Source organism: Vanessa cardui, chromosome 26 (genome assembly GCF_905220365.1).
Source record: "Vanessa cardui chromosome 26, ilVanCard2.1, whole genome shotgun sequence".
NCBI classification, from domain to species: Eukaryota; Metazoa; Arthropoda; class Insecta; order Lepidoptera; family Nymphalidae; genus Vanessa; species Vanessa cardui.
In genome coordinates, this window is record NC_061148.1 from 2,995,465 (window position 1) to 3,011,673 (window position 16,209).

General features: G+C 31.1%; 1 protein-coding gene across 1 annotated transcript; it reads right to left on the minus strand.

Moving 5' to 3' along the window:
• Positions 1-116: 116 nt before the first annotated feature.
• LOC124540868 lies at positions 117-10,801 on the minus strand. The gene is made up of 11 exons (XM_047118653.1): positions 10,657-10,801; positions 10,111-10,346; positions 8,209-9,532; positions 7,949-8,130; positions 7,288-7,473; positions 5,203-6,369; positions 3,467-3,778; positions 2,699-3,052; positions 1,791-1,978; positions 1,045-1,170; positions 117-409 (listed from the first exon to the last, which is right to left on the minus strand). The coding sequence occupies exons 1-11, from the start codon at positions 10,676-10,678 to the stop codon at positions 136-138; spliced, it is 4,371 nt and encodes a 1,456-aa protein (XP_046974609.1). The 5' UTR covers positions 10,679-10,801; the 3' UTR covers positions 117-135.
• Between the last annotated feature and the right edge of the window lie 5,408 nt (positions 10,802-16,209).

Below are 16,209 nucleotides of genomic sequence, written 5' to 3' on the forward strand. Positions count from 1 at the left end.
AATATAACAGGTATTTAATGTCATGTTAGTTTCCGAATAAGTTTTGTGTAACAATGACTTTGCGGAATGCTTTTCGAGGAATTATCATCATTCATTCAATACAATAAAACAACACATATTTCAAAATATTTTATTTCAAGCATTGCCCACATATTTATGGTATCTTTTATACATGGTGTACATATTTGTTAATGTCATTTGTCCCACGGAGCCAGCTAGAGCTCTTCTCAAGAAGGCCATCGCGTATGTTGAATCAGAAACTTGAATTAACAGTGCTATCGAATTTTCTAGATGTTGTCTGACCATCTTCGGCGGTGGACTGCTCTCGAGCCACGTGCATATATCGGCTACAGCGTATGCTGATATGCGTGAGACGTGTGTCTTGCGCTTGCATATTGATTGGGTTAATCTGTGGAATAATTATAATTAAATTTAATTAAGTAACTGACAACGCTGAGTACAAGCGTAATATGAAATATTTTAAATATCGAAAAATATCTGTGCTAATGTTATTTATTTTATGTAAATAAATATGCTATTGCTTTTAATTTTTTTTTAGATGTGTTAATATTTTAATTTGACGGTGGTATCATTCATACAGCCTTAAATAAATAACGAATTAATGTTGTAACACCGAAATAAATATTAAAAATAAATCTATTATTAAGATTACAATAACATTATTTAATTGAATTGGTTAAAATTAAATTTTACCAATACTTATCCTGAAAACTTTGAACCAACAATGTGAGCGTGTGATTGTGAATACTTTGATAAAAACAAGACAAACAGCTATGAAAGCTATTATAATTCAAATAATATATAAATAACTACACAGATTATTCATTTATAACGTTAAAATATTTAACATATATATAATCAGTTTGTTATGTCATAATATTGTGTGCATGCAATTCCAATAATTAAATATTTTTGAAGTTGATATGGCTGTTGGCTAGTTGCTGTAACTATACAACCACTTTTTTATTAATGTGATAGATTAGTCTTTTGAATACATATATTATTATACTATAATATCCTTACTTTTCAATAGAATGCGCCATTTCAGCTAATTTATGTTCAACGGATTTATCAGTAAGATCTTCCTTTGTTGCTCGCTCGCACAAACACAGTACTAACGCTTTGTAGCTCTGCATGTAACACGGCCATCTGAAAAGTTTATTTGAAATATATAAAATACAGTTTAAAATATGACTTAATTTGCAATAAGGAATAAAGAGGAGAGATATGATCAAGTTGATTATAATTTATAATATGGAGGCCATTTATAATAATTTATTATACATAATTTTGTTTTTTTTATTACTTTTTTTTATCATAAGATGATTTTGATTTTGACAGTCAGATTTTTCAGTACTACATTTACCGATGACTTACTTCTCCTGTTGTATTCTCTTTTTCATCCAAATACGCCATGCTAATATTTAACTATATCTATGCATATATCTCAAGGTTTATTTGTTTTATTTACCGCAATGCCTATTTAAATTGACACCTATTATCTAAATCACAGAATAATTCATTTTTTAGTTGAAAGATTGAAAAACATGAATAGTGAATAGTAAAGGGGCTTCTTTAACCTGTACATATGTACATATATTCTTATATGTATCATTTCAATTAATAGAACAATATAACAAAAAACAATTATAATTTTTTATATTTTAATATAATCACTTGAATCCAATTTCATTCCTCAGTTAATAGTTTGTTTCAATCTTTCAATTATAATTAAATAATTAGTATCAAGGTACAAATAGTATTTTTACCTGTCTTCCAAAAGTTCCTCCCGAGACAGCAGCAAATAATTTAATATGGCAACACATCCTTCAAACAATATATTAAAACCTTGCCAACTGACTTCACACCTTGTGTCTATTGTTTTACGGCCCAAAATGTAATGGAACAAATGTTGAAGTTCAAAAATGGCGTCTAAGAATTTAAAGTCCAAAGTTATCTGAAATATAATTAAAATGTTTTACGTTAAATAAGTGATTTCATATAAACGTCGGTTACTGAAACGGATAAAGCGAATGTGGACGAAAGCGCAAGCTTTAGTATGTCATAATATGTCCTTTGGAATTTAAAGACGCTTTTACTACTTCACTTGCAAGACTTTTTTTATTGTATAGGTTGACGAAAGAGCATATGAACCGCCTGATGGTAAAGTGGTCACCAACGCTCTTAGAGAATGGCGCTGTTGGCTATATTAACCATTCCTTAAGTCACCAATGCGCTACCAACAGTGGCATAGCTAGGTGAGGAAGGGCCCCGATGCATAGAAAAAGAACCGGGCCCTCACCCCTTCTTTTCCATGCCACTTTAACTAATGATTATCCTTTGAAATTATAGATACCAAATATGAAATCTTGTGCGTCGTGGTCGTGATTTTCTAGCTCCCTTCAAAAGCTTAAGGTTTAGGGGCCCTGGTGCATTGCACGACCTGGCTCTACGATAGCTACGCCACTGGCTATCAACCTTGGGTACTAAGATATTATCTCTCTTGTACCTGTAGTTACACTGGCTCACTCAGCCTTCAAGCCGGAACACAATTGAGTGCTGTAGTTTGGCGGTAGAATGTCTTTAAGTGGTGATGGGTGGTACCTACACGGCTACCTACGGACTTGTACTAAGCTCTACCACCAGTGGTAAAACCACCTTAAAAAAATAATATTACCTTTTTAGCCGCCAAAATAACTTCAGATAGAATATCCAAATCGTTCTTTAATAATTCACAAATACAATCTTCAATTGTAACCACATTGGATACATTAGTATTCTCCTCAGTGATATCATCGTCGCCATTTTGTGAGACGCCATTTTGTTGTGTGACATTTTGAATTAAATCATAATTTTGTTGTATCCAAAATCTTATGTTCTTCGTTGCACGGAATATTAATTTTGTTACGGCAATGCATTTTGGTCCAATAATATTAGCTTTTAAACAATTTATCCACAAATATTTTGATACCTTTCTGGCTGTTAATTGAGAGTTTGTTATTTCTGTATTCTTAAGTATTATTGAAGGTTTCTGAAAATATAAGCAAATAAATTAAATTTACAATTATTAACCTCAAAAAAATATATATAATACTGCAATAGTATATATAATCACAAATCAATAAATTTTATGACATCAAACTATAGTACGACACAACTTAGATGTAGCATTGGCAATATCACGCCGTTCAATGCTATGCGTCGCTATAGATTCTCGCGTCAGTTCAACACGAGAAAGCAACTGTCTGACGTGTCAAATAATATATGTCAAATATTATATAGGGTCTTATAATATTACAAGTTATTACGTTTGTGTAAAGATTATATTCACTTAAGAAATAAATATTGGTAATTTGGGATAGCGTACTTAATTCGGATGTAATCGGTTTTACGAATTTTGCCGATGCTACATATAAGTTGTGTCGTATTATACTCTCATATGTACCTTTAATAGCGCCAAATTCGATAAGTCCCCAACAAAATGGTTACTGAAACATTCAACTGAGGACAATTCAGCTAAAAATTTCAATGTAACCGACATTTCTTCTAAACAATTGTTATTAATTTTATTATTTTGATCGTATATCAATAACAATCTTGCTTTTATGCTGTTCCATGTCTGAAGGAATAGTTCATCTTTCTTTTGGAATATTTCGTGAGTTTCTAGTTTTTTTATGTATCGCAATGTTACATTTAAAAGCTGTATGGATGAGTCTACTTGTTGGTACTTCGATGTTGGACTCGCAATGGCTTTGATCTGAAAGTAAAAAGATTATTTCAGCTTAGATGGTTATATTTATATGAAAGGGGGTGGGGATTAAAGTAATAGGTGTTCCCTTTCTGTGATGTCAAAACAATTTTCGTATTTATAATAATGTTTTGGATGTTATAATTTATATAAAATAAGTATTATATCAACTTGATTTAAAAAAGTCGAGATCTGGCGGTCTTTAAGTTAGTAAAAAAGTAAAGTAACAGCCTGTAAATTTCCCACTGCTGGGATAAGGCCTACTCTTCCATTAAGGAGAGGGTTTGTTACGTTTTCCACCACGCTGTTACAATGCGGGTTGTTATAATGCATATGTGGCAGAATTTCGATGAAATTAGACACATGCAGGTTTCCTCACGATGTTTTCCTTCACCGCCGAGCACGAGATGTATATAGATATAGCGGTGCTTGCCTGGATTTGAACCCGCAATCATCGGTTAAGATGCACGCGTTCTAACCACTGGGCCATCTCAGTTATCAGTTTTAATTTAGTGCATATTAGTGTATTAAGACTTTTTATTTAGAGTATAATCACATATTTTTGAGGCACAGAACAACCTTCAAAACACTGATATTATATGTTTAATATGAATTCTATTAATCCTGAGCAATGACACGTAAAGTAGAAACCCATGAGAAATCTTAGTCAGATTACCATTAAGCTGGTCGTGCACTATTTAAATGTATTAAAGGTCAATACTAATTAATATTAATAAGTTACCAGATAGTATTTTGTTCTTAAGTTAACAAGAATGTAATGACTATTATAATTATTCTTGGCTTTTCTTTCTTTTTTTTAAACTGAGAGTTACTTTAAATGTAGTATTGGGCAAGTAGTTTTGTATTTCATAAATGGGAATTTAATTTTAACATTTTAACATACGACGTCTCGTGTTCTACACAATCAAATGCTTTAGATAAATCACAGAATACTCCAATAGCATTCTGTGATTTCTCCCAAGCATCGTAAATATGCTTAAGAATCGCAATTCCCGCATCAGTTGTTGATCGACCTCTTGTAAAACCAAATTTCTCACTATGAAAAATAGTATTTGTAACAAAATGGATAAGAAGTCGATTTAAAATATTTTTTTCAAAAATTTTACTTAAAGATAGGAGTATAATATATGTATAATAGGAGAGATATATAAATGAGTATATAAATGTATAATAGGAGTATATGAGTATATAGTTGTATAATAGGAGAGATTAGTATACGGAGTATTGAAATAGGCCTGTAATTACTGGGATCGCTTCTATTTCCATTCTTAAATAGTGATAAGACTTTATTACGTTTTAACAAGTTAGGGAATGAACCCGTGTCCAAATTCTTGTTAAAAATTACTGCTATATACGGAGCAATATCGTATATGATGTTATTATTTATAAATTTTACAGTCATATGTACATACCGCGTTTTTAACGAAAAATGTTAATCCAGACCATAGACAATTTAAATTTTTTAATTCTTCCGCATCAGTTGTTTCGCAACACTTCAGTAAAGTCAAAGAATAAGCACCCATCGCGTTAAGTATTGCTATAGTATTATCTTCTACATCAGTGTTGCCAGATTCATCTATATGACTTTTGCTGAAATCCATATTTTTAAACGATTCCAACATTCTCTTATTCAATTTTTCTTGTAGATTTGCTAATATAGATCTAAAAGCACTGGTCGTTATGGCTTTCTTTTCTTTAGCAATCAACGGTAAAATAAGACAACTTATTTGAAAAACATTATCACCGAAATAATCCATATTCGATTTATTCTTTTTAAGATTCTTCAAAAGTATATCCACAATATTTATGACTATTTCTGAGTCAGTTTTAACTTTCTTTACAGCTGATTCCAATATACATTTTATAATAAGCATATCATTTGAAGTTTTGATTTTCAATTTCAACAGTTCTAATATTTTAGCATCTTTAAAGTCAAATATAAAGTCTACGGGGAATATTTTAAAAATATCAGGGTATTTCGGACTCAATTCATAAATACTCTGCAATATATAATCTGTGCTCTTTTTAATTTTCTTATTTTGGCAGCAATTTTTCAAAATCAATAGAACAAAAATTGCTGTTAATTGATAATTTTCTTCCAGATAATATATCTGTAAATGTTTTAAAATATCCAGAGAAACTGTTATGTCATCCGGATTAATTACTTCCTGGTTGAAGAACATTTTGGGGTCGTTATCATTTAAGAATGATGTTATTTCAAAACCTGATTTGTTCAATGCCTTAGATAAAGTATTCATATTTTCTATACATTCTGTAATGTTTTTAGCTACTTTCAGGACAAGATGTTGCAATAAATCCTTGTTCATACTTATCACTTCATTTTTAAATATTTCTGTACACGGATCATTTTGGTGCAGTTTAATGAGTGTTTTAGATGCTTGTTTCAATTGGTTCCTGTCAAGATTTGTAAAAATATTCTTGGTTATATAACTGTTTGTTAATATTTCTGGGTGATTTGTTATTTGTTTGATTAAATTTGTTTTAATCTCTGATGTGTTTTCGTCTGTAGTGTGTGATAAAAGTTGCACTGCCATGGATTTTGTCAAGAGAAGTTGGCTCTGAAATTGCGATTAAAAATATAGTATAATAATATTCAAATATTACATACACTGAAATATATACACGGTTATTGGTAATTCGACGTATATCCGTTAGGAGGTGATAAGGGTGACTATTTGCAATAATTTTAACCCCCATATTTATAGCGCAAAAATAAACCATTTTTTAATTATTACGTTTATTGCTTCAAAATTTGTCAATAATGCAACTTCAAAAATAAAAAAAAGGTATCAATTAAAATCTATTTTTTTCTTTTGTTTTATAAAAACGATTAAACATTTTTTATTTGTATTAAGTATATCAGTTTAGTAAGTAATATTTTTTTCATTGTTTTTTTTTTAGTTAATTTTGTGAGAATTTTAAAGAGCGACCTTTAGTACGAATTCGTTCATGATCGTATAAGAAGATCCACCCGCGTTCTTTATGGTAATTTTATTTCGATTGATTTGAAATAATTTCTTTCTTTTTATACATTTTTGGAAAGCTAATAACACGGTTATATTTTTAAAATAATCTGCAGGTCAAGTTTCGTAATGATTTTTATAGTTTTTAAGGCATTTTTGAGGGAAAAAAAATCAAAAAAATATTGAAATCATATCGTTTTCCGCTTCTCATTTTTAAATTTGGGCCGATAATGGTTGTTTAGATATTGACAAATATCCAGTGTTTATTCATTTTTATAAATCAGAAGAAAAAAAATTGATTTTTGTTGATAACTTTTTTCTAAATAAATTTTTGAATTTGCATTTTTGACAAATTTTGAAAAAAGCTAAAAAAGTCGGTAACTCAAAAATGGTTCACTTTTGGATTATAGGGGTTAAAATTAATGCAAATAGTCACCCCCATCACCTAACGGATGTACGTCGAATTACCAATAACCCTGTATACATCAATAGTCTTGTGATAAAGATACATACCCAAAGTAACTTTTCAGTATCATCTTGTAGCTTTGATGTAAAGACAATCCATTCATTCTTAGAAATGAATGGCAATAAATCACTTTCTTCGATATTTAGTTTAGTGTTGCTATACTTTATATTAAGTAGTTTTAAACGAGAAACACTCAAACAGAGATTCAGGAATGAAACTACTAATGTTGAATTCTGAAAATGAAAAAGAAATATGTAAGACTTTATTTTAGAAGATGTTTATTAAAGGGAATAAAACTTGCCAATTTATCAAGGCAATCCAGCAGTGTTCCACAAGGGTTCATTTTAGTGACGATGTTATTCCTAAGTTATATTAATGAATTTATTGAAGTAACTAATGCCAGAATATAGTACAGATAATTAAATTTGTAAAAGATGAAATGAAACATGATTTTGCAAGCAATGGATACTTCTCCTGGGATATTTTCAACTTATCTTGGGTGTAAATAACACATAGAATAATTAATGGTCTCAATTCCAGGCTCTTTGCACTGCCTGTGTATTGTTATATATTTTCTCATGGTTTAATACTAATCATTGATATTTCACTAACATTTAAAGAAATGGCGCCATAGTTTAAAATTATTACCAATATTTATGTCTAATAGAAAATAGTGATAAATGTTGTCACATTGTAAATGTTACTTACATAGTTCAATTTTAAGATACACTCTCCGAATTTGTTCAGACACTGTTCTTCAAAAGTCTGAAAAGCCATCCAGAAATCGTCTGCAATGTGAAGTGGTACTGTATGATCCGCCATTTTGTTGTGATGCAAGAAACTGGATAAAATGGCTGATATCATTTCTGCGAGTGTTATAATTGATGGACCTAGAATAAAAATATTATTATTTTTCTCAAAATATTAAAAAATATGCCCAATAAATAATAAAATGATGGGTTACATACTGACAAATCCTTCTTCAAGCATCATAAGACAGTTTTCTTCAAAGTCTTTCTGGAGAGATATTAAAAGTTCTTTGTTCTGTCTGAACATCAATTCTGAAGTCAATTTACCGTACACATCGACACACTCTTGCGGAAACACATCATGTCCTGTTATAATTTTTCCAATGATTTTATTTGAATTATCTTCACCATTATTTAAAGCCTCCTGTAATTTTTGCTTCAGTTCAAATTGTTCCACATTCGATGCTTCTAAGTTGATTTTCAAATGTGGTATTATTTGGTTCAGAAAATCCATACCCCTGCTGAGTTTGAATAACGTTTCTAGCAAACAATTCATTGTTTGCGTATATGTTTCTAATATATCTGGGTTATTTTTTTTCGCCGTCATGATATGTGGTAATATTTTGTCAATTTTCTGTTCAATCAAAGTGGGGTCTAGTCTTATGGCCGTTTTTATTATCTGTAGCGTTGTTTTGTCGAGTTTCCCTTCCAATTTCAACTGACCCATCATAACAATTTGCAAGAAAGATATGAAAGTCTTTTTAATTTCCACTTTCGAGACTTTATCTCCCAATGTATCAGTAAGTCGTACACTTATATCAACCTCATTTCTGTGTAACACTTGAAGCATGTTTAAAAATAAGTTACGTTTGATCTTTTCAGAGTTATCTTCGAAAATTATCGGTGGCATTACCATAGCTGGCATTAGATAATTTTGAGGCATGTTCAATGAACTAACAACCATTATATAGAATGCGAAGATAATTTGGCTCTCATTGCCATAGCATGTGACAAATGTGTTAATGAAATCAGATAAGAATTTACTATTCTTTTCTGTTCTGTCTTTTGGGAAGGTAAAGAATGTACTCATAATCTTTATAACTGATTGTACGTTATCTCCTTTTTCAGCAATAAGCTCGTCAATTTTATCTTTCCGTATTAGATTCAAGAGAAAACTTAAAAAGAATTGCTTTTTGGTAACAGGAAATAGGATGACTCTGCACATATCTATTACTGGATCATGACATTTTGTGTCGAGGAAGTTAAATATTGTTTCCAAATTTTCTCCTTGTAAAAGTTTAACTATAAATTCCAATTTCTTTTTTGAATCTCTATAATATCTGATGATATTATTGAATATTTTCTGAACATCATGCTCATCGGTATCACTGTTTAAGTTTTGAAGTAATGTTGTCGTTAGAAACAAATAGTCATCTATTTGTAATTTCAGTTGTGGTGAAATTTTATCGTTTTCTAAAAATGTTATAATGTATGATACATCATCATTTTGCAAGGGATTGCTTCGGAGATACTGTGAAATAATCTGAAATAATAAATTTTACTATATATTAATTGTGTGTTATGTCATTACAATATATTATTTGACACTGAATTGATGTAAGATTAACAGATTTGTTAAACAATAGCGTTTTATATATTAACAATATCTTCAAATTAAAGTAAGGATATAAGAGATATTCTATTTCTGTTTTCCTCTACCTTAAGGTTGCCAGGAAGAGATCGCTGTCTTAGCGATAAGGACGCCTCTTGTACATCTTTCCTAACCATGTATATGTGATTTATTTACTGGTGTACAATAAAGAGTATTTAGATTTGATTTGATATAAATAGAGGTATATTTATAGTAAAGCTGCTTTCAAATTGTGTGGAATATGTTAGTTTTGTTTTCGTATCATTAGTCTTTGGACTGGATTATGTAAATATTTATATGATAGATCATTATAAATATATTGTATTGTTGCAAAACTTTGGCAATGACTTACAATGAGACCTTGTTATACCACAAACTCTACAAATTAATACTTTTTATTTAAAATTTAATACAGTAAGCAATGTAAATATTTGTGACATGTTCAAATTTCAGTATATACCAATAATTACCTTGATTAGTTTCAATTTTAATTTCCCAGTCAAGTCGTCAAAATTGTTCAACCAACCCAATATATCACGAAGATCTTTACTTGCTAATTTGTTAGCTTGTACCAGTTCGTCTAGCCATTCTGCTACAACACGTTCCTTGGGTGCGGTTGGTAAGTGATAGGACTGGACCACATTCTTGGCTAATTTGAGGCGTTTGGGCAATGATGCACTGTCATCTTGGAGGCGACGTTTTAATTCTAAAACGGTAAGATCGATATTATTACCACACGGAAATTTAAAATATTTTTATTCCTCTTTTCGTGTTTTAAGTACAGAAATACTCCATAGCAAAGCCTACTTAATGAAATTAAAATTTATACTAAAGTTAGTTAAACATACACAAGTAACAGTTAGTAAATGTTACACTGCTCCAATGCATGTATATTAATATGCATGCTTAAAAATATATTACGATTTACAATATCTTTAAATCTTAAAATCAGTCCGATAGATAGGTTATAAAATGTGTTGTTTACAGTTTTGAGGTTATAAAAAATGTATACACACCATTTAGAGGATACTGCGACATAATGTATTATATAACGTATTTTTAATAAAAAAATATGTACATTAATACGTATGTATTAATAAGTTAAACTCAGTATTTTGTAAAAAATATAATATAACACATTTTGACATCTGCTGTCGATTATTGTTGTTATTTTGACATTTACATTTGAGAATTGGTGTATTTTTAAATATTTTTCTCAAACAAAATGCGAAGGTATTGCACCATACAGCCAATCTATTCTATACACTATAAAGAAAGGTATTAAATATACCAAATGCTGGCAGTACTTTAAAGCTGATATCTAAAATTGAACAGTAATTTTGATGCACGTGATTAAAATAAATCGCTAATGCACTGTAGAGTAAAAAGTTATATGAGAACAAAATCCTTTGGCAGCAGTACATTAGATTTGTGTTATAAAAAGCATTGTGACTAATGTCTAGCGTTATAGTAGAGATGTATTGACAATTATCAGTTAAAAAAAAAATGGGGTTTGATACGATTTCCTCTGATAATCTGATATTCAGAATAAACATTATGAATACCTATTTTATTATTTTCTAAATAGAGGCGCATAATAAAATGCCACCTGAGAGCTTGATAACAAGCTCTGAATATGAAAATAATTATATTACATATATTTAAATAAATTTGTACCTATCAATGCAAAGCCAAGGCGGAATGCTAATATTTATTAATATTTTTTTAATTATTAGAGTGGTTTTATGAACTTTCTACACTTATAATAGACAGAATCTATCACTACCACATCAGCCCTTAGCAGTTTTATTCACGGTTTTTAGTGTTGTTTAGTAGTTTAGTACAATATTTTTATTAAAAATAATTTTGATAGTCAATTAAGTAATTCATACAAGCCCGGTAAAATTTGCAAACAAAACCATTATTTTAAAATTATATAAATTAATATATAAACTTATCAGAGCTGCTATACAATACATATACAATGATATCATATCCCGTACTTATTAATTCCGGCTAATGCCACTTAACATTCCTATTAATATCTATTTTTATAATTAAATAATACACAGAGTAGTTCTTTAGGTAAACACGTGTTAATTCCTTCCACCCACATTAAAATGAATAATTAATTGCGAGCAATGCCCCAATGAATACATTGCTTGTAATAATAAAGTTGACTCGCCTTCGGGGAAAAAGTTATGCATGAAAAGTATCTAACGTTAAAATTAGCATCATGTTTAAAAATAAATCTCTTGATAATTCTCTTGTATTTAAATGTCGATTATATATATAAAATTTACTTGGTGGTAGGGCTTTGTGCAAGCCCGTCTGGGTAGATACCACCCACTCATCAGTTATTCTACCGCCAAATAACAGTACTCAGTATTGTTGTGTTCCGGTTTGAAGGGTGAGTGAGCCAGTGTAACTACAGGCACAAGGGACGTAACACCTTAGTTCCCAAGGTCGGTGGCACATTGACGATGTCAGGAATAGTTAATATTTCTTACAGCATCATTGTCTATGGGCGATGGTGACCACTTACCATCAGGTGACCCATATGCTCATCCGCCAATCTATACCATAAAAAAAAGGAAAATAACTAGCCACCCGCCCCTGTTTCGCACGGTTGCAATGCTAATACTAAATATTCTGCAGAATGCCTTACAATGTTCACAGTTTTTCAATCATTCTCTTCTATATCGTGCATGTATTATAAATATAAATCTACCTTTTGAAACAATACATCTACTAAAAAAAAGGCTTCGAAATCCTTTGTCTAATTTTAAAGATCTAAGCATACATAGGTACAGACAGTGGTAAGCGACTTTGTTTTATACTATGTCATGATGTTCACTGATCCAGTGGCATGGCTTTGCTGAATAAAAGCTGTAGTAAGTCTTTGAGAAATCACCTTAAACTCATTTTAACACCACTGGGCTTGTTAAGCCCTGACCCTGCTTCAAAACAATTGACACGGATGCCAAGGCTACCGTTAAAGAATTGTCCGGGTGATTTTGGCAACCTTGAAGCTCGTACCCAGCCTGACTTGGGCCAGACAGAGAGAGCCCATTGCACCGTTTGGCAATAAAAAACAAATTACTCCTTTGCAGTGGTATGGCGGCCATTGGGAACAGTCGGAAAAGTATGGCAAGGTGATTTTCGTGAATGGCTACTCGACGATAATTAGCTATGCAAAAATTAGCCTGGTACAAATGGTTGAATTGTTTTATTAAAATTAACGTATTCGCGTCGGTATGGTGGGCTGTAAGCCAAATCCGAGAAGTATGGCTTTACGCTACCACCTACTTCTTTTTTTTCGACTATCTGAAAACACAAGCTTTTTTGTGGAACAAATCGTTCGACACACGTTATTTTTATTACGCATTCGATTAATGCCCACGCGAGTGGGCCGCCGGTGCGAGCGCTACGACCATCATTTTCCTTTTTGCCTTTACGTGATTAGACCCCTGAAGAACCGCCATAATGGTACAAATGACCAAATATTTTGTCTGATCATCTCCCGGTCTATTAACAGCTAACATTTTTACAAAATTCATGTTGATGATGTAGCTCTTTAAATGCGAATGAAATAAAACATAGGTAAGTTTCTGAAATATGAATACACAATAACAATATATATACACAAAACTTGACAATCCAGAAGCTATGCTAAAGGGAAAGTGTTTGACAGCATATATATTTCAAGACTTCTTAAAAATACGACATCTAAATAATAGGATTCCAAAACAGTTTTTTTAACCATTGACGACCTCTGCGGTCGAGTGGTGTGTGGTGTCCACACCACTTTTTCACACGGTTTTCATGGGTACGGCACTCGAGGTCCCGGGTGCGATTCCCGACCGAATCGCACTTTCCATCAGGTGAGCCTCCTGCTCGTTTGCCACCTATGCCATAAAAAAAAAAACAAAAAAAAAAATCGATGTAGAAGGTTTATTAGTTCTCTATGCCATCTTAGGTCTGGGTGCTTGTGGTACCTTCGTTACTTCTGATCAGGAATCAGGGATCAGAGTAATGTATGTGATGTTGTGCAATATTTATTTATTAGTACAATATTATTTATTAACTATTTTGAACGACAGTCAACTAATTCGATATAAGTGTGTATTTTGTGTATACATAGCATTTTAAATTAACATGGTTATTTTTATTATTAAAGTTATTAATTTCGGGATATTTACCATGTTTTTATTTTTGTTCGGTGGAGCTCGATATTTCGACATTGTCTACGAATATCTTGTTCACGAGACTGAAGTTTGCGGGTAGATGCTGATAATGTTAGAGGTGTCCGTATCGAACTACCTAATTTTTTGTATAGTACGACACAACTTAGATGTCGCATCGGCAAAATTCGTAAAACCGATCACATCCAAATTGAATACGCTATCCCAAATTATCAATATTTATTTGAGTGATTTTTTTTTATTAACATAAGAATTAATAACATTAAATGCTTATATAAATATATAAACTACAACTAGTTACTGTATAAATCTTGACCGCGTGGAATGGTGGCAATAATGCCACCAAAACCAGCCCTGTCACCAGTGGAGGCAATGAGGCGAGGTGTTATACTTTTGATGAAGCTTTTTGCAAAACTACTCCAAGGGCCAAGCGTTTCGAGAGCAAATGGAACAAAAAAGCAATTTGATATAAGATACGAATATTTAATCAAAATAATATGATACTATACTATACCTAATCAATATAGCGTAATGTCTTAATAAAACATATACATATCCAGAAAATTGTGAAAGTCCCTGTATCTAAGCTAATTTAGTGGCGTTATGATTCCTAGAATCCAGATTGAGTATAGAGTACTAGAGTTTTAACAAGCGTTAAAAGCAAGCATTTCATACAGAGAAAAAATCTGGGTCAAAGGGTTCGGCATTGGAGAAGGATCCAACACTCTCAGAATATATGAGGCACAGGGACTGGAAGAAGGCTATTCTCATCAAATGGGCTACGAGTAATCTGCAATAGTCTATTTGTTTTTTTTTTAAATACATATTATATTATTAAATAGAGGTTAAGGAATCCAATAAAAGTTGTTTTTTAATTCTAAAACACTTTTGCTAAAAGTAACAAAATAAAAATTCAATAGCGTGCGAAAACGGTACTTCGACAATATGGCGCTGCACTGGGGTCGGTGTCGTCACTTTCCTGTTTTGTAATCTCTGATACATATAATCCACATACAGTAGAGGTACACACGAGGTAAACAAGCAAGTGAGGTCATGATAAATCCAACCAATCAGGAGCGTCGTGTCACGTGAGAGATGTTTAAAAAATGCATTTTTATTTACGGATTACACATCCCATAGTGATTGCAATGTCGCGTCAGACGCGACACTGTTTTTACTACATACCTTATTTTGCGTCCAATTTCGGGGTCAACCAGTTGTTGATTTCCTGAAATAATAACGATTAAGTCACGAAACTAGAATGCTAAATCAAAATAAGGCTTGTGTATAAGTATTAACAATGAAACTAGTGTTACGAGAGTAACCTTAGCCTTCAATAAGGTGTTATGACATTTGATTCTATATCATAATTTATATCACATTATTATTGCATATTATGAATATAGCAGGGGCTATTGAATTTACTTTATTACATACAATTATTTTTCTAATTATTTGATAAATAATTTGTTAAATTGTAATTAACATTATTTTATATGGCATTGAATACTGGCATGTAACACTATTTCTTATTTTAAATATGATTGAGCTGTCAATAGAAAACAATTGGACGATAGCGTGGTATTCCAACAAAAGATAGAGAGATTGAAGCATCATTGTAAAAAGATAATATTATATTGGCCATCCTGAACTACTGAAATAACACTAGTTAATCAAATATTTCACATAAGTTTCCATTCAATAGTTTACATTCAAGCTGTAGTAATATAAAATAACTTTTACATGCTATTATAATAGAGTTTCAATTTGTGTATACTACTTTAACTTTGCCGTAAATAAATTCAACTCATTGGTAAAGAAGGCGTATTATTCAATACAAGATTATATAGACGATAAAAAAGCGGGAATTAAAACCTGTTGACTTCCAGGCAGGATATATTACATACATATGTGATTGTATTTGACTAACAAGACTATATTGTTAAATGTTGAAAAAGAGTAACTACTGAGTTTCTTGCCGGTTCTTCTTGGTAGAATGTACTGTTCGACTCGGTGGTAGCTTTAATTAATAGGTATAGTTGTTAAATGACGATTTAAAATTGCTTGTAAAAGACTACTTGCTTAAAGTATATTTTGATTTGATTTGATTTAGGTAATTAAGATCTTGACTGCGTGATTGAGGATAACGCATTAATTGTAGTAAATCATTTCTTTCTGAAAATAATATTATAAATTAGAATGTTATGTTTCAGAACGCTTTTTCAAAAAATATCTCATAAACTTCGAAATTTAATTTTTTAAAATAATTAATAAGATTAAATATTAAATTTGATATAAGTTGATGAGAACTTAGATGACTTTATAGATAAAATGTATTCTTAGTGCTCACCTACGAACAATATT

What these genes read in the sequence shown, in the direction of transcription:
- LOC124540868 (XM_047118653.1), bottom strand. Translation starts at nt 10,678, where the DNA reads ATGTCGCAGTATCCTCTAAATG. An exon ending in GCTTGAAGAAGGATTTGTCA is followed by an intron (nt 8,131 to 8,208) that starts GTATGTAACCCA and finishes TTTTTATTCTAG; the next exon opens with GTCCATCAATTATAACACTC. An exon ending in GTATCTTAAAATTGAACTAT is followed by an intron (nt 7,474 to 7,948) that starts GTAAGTAACATT and finishes TTTCATTTTCAG; the next exon opens with AATTCAACATTAGTAGTTTC.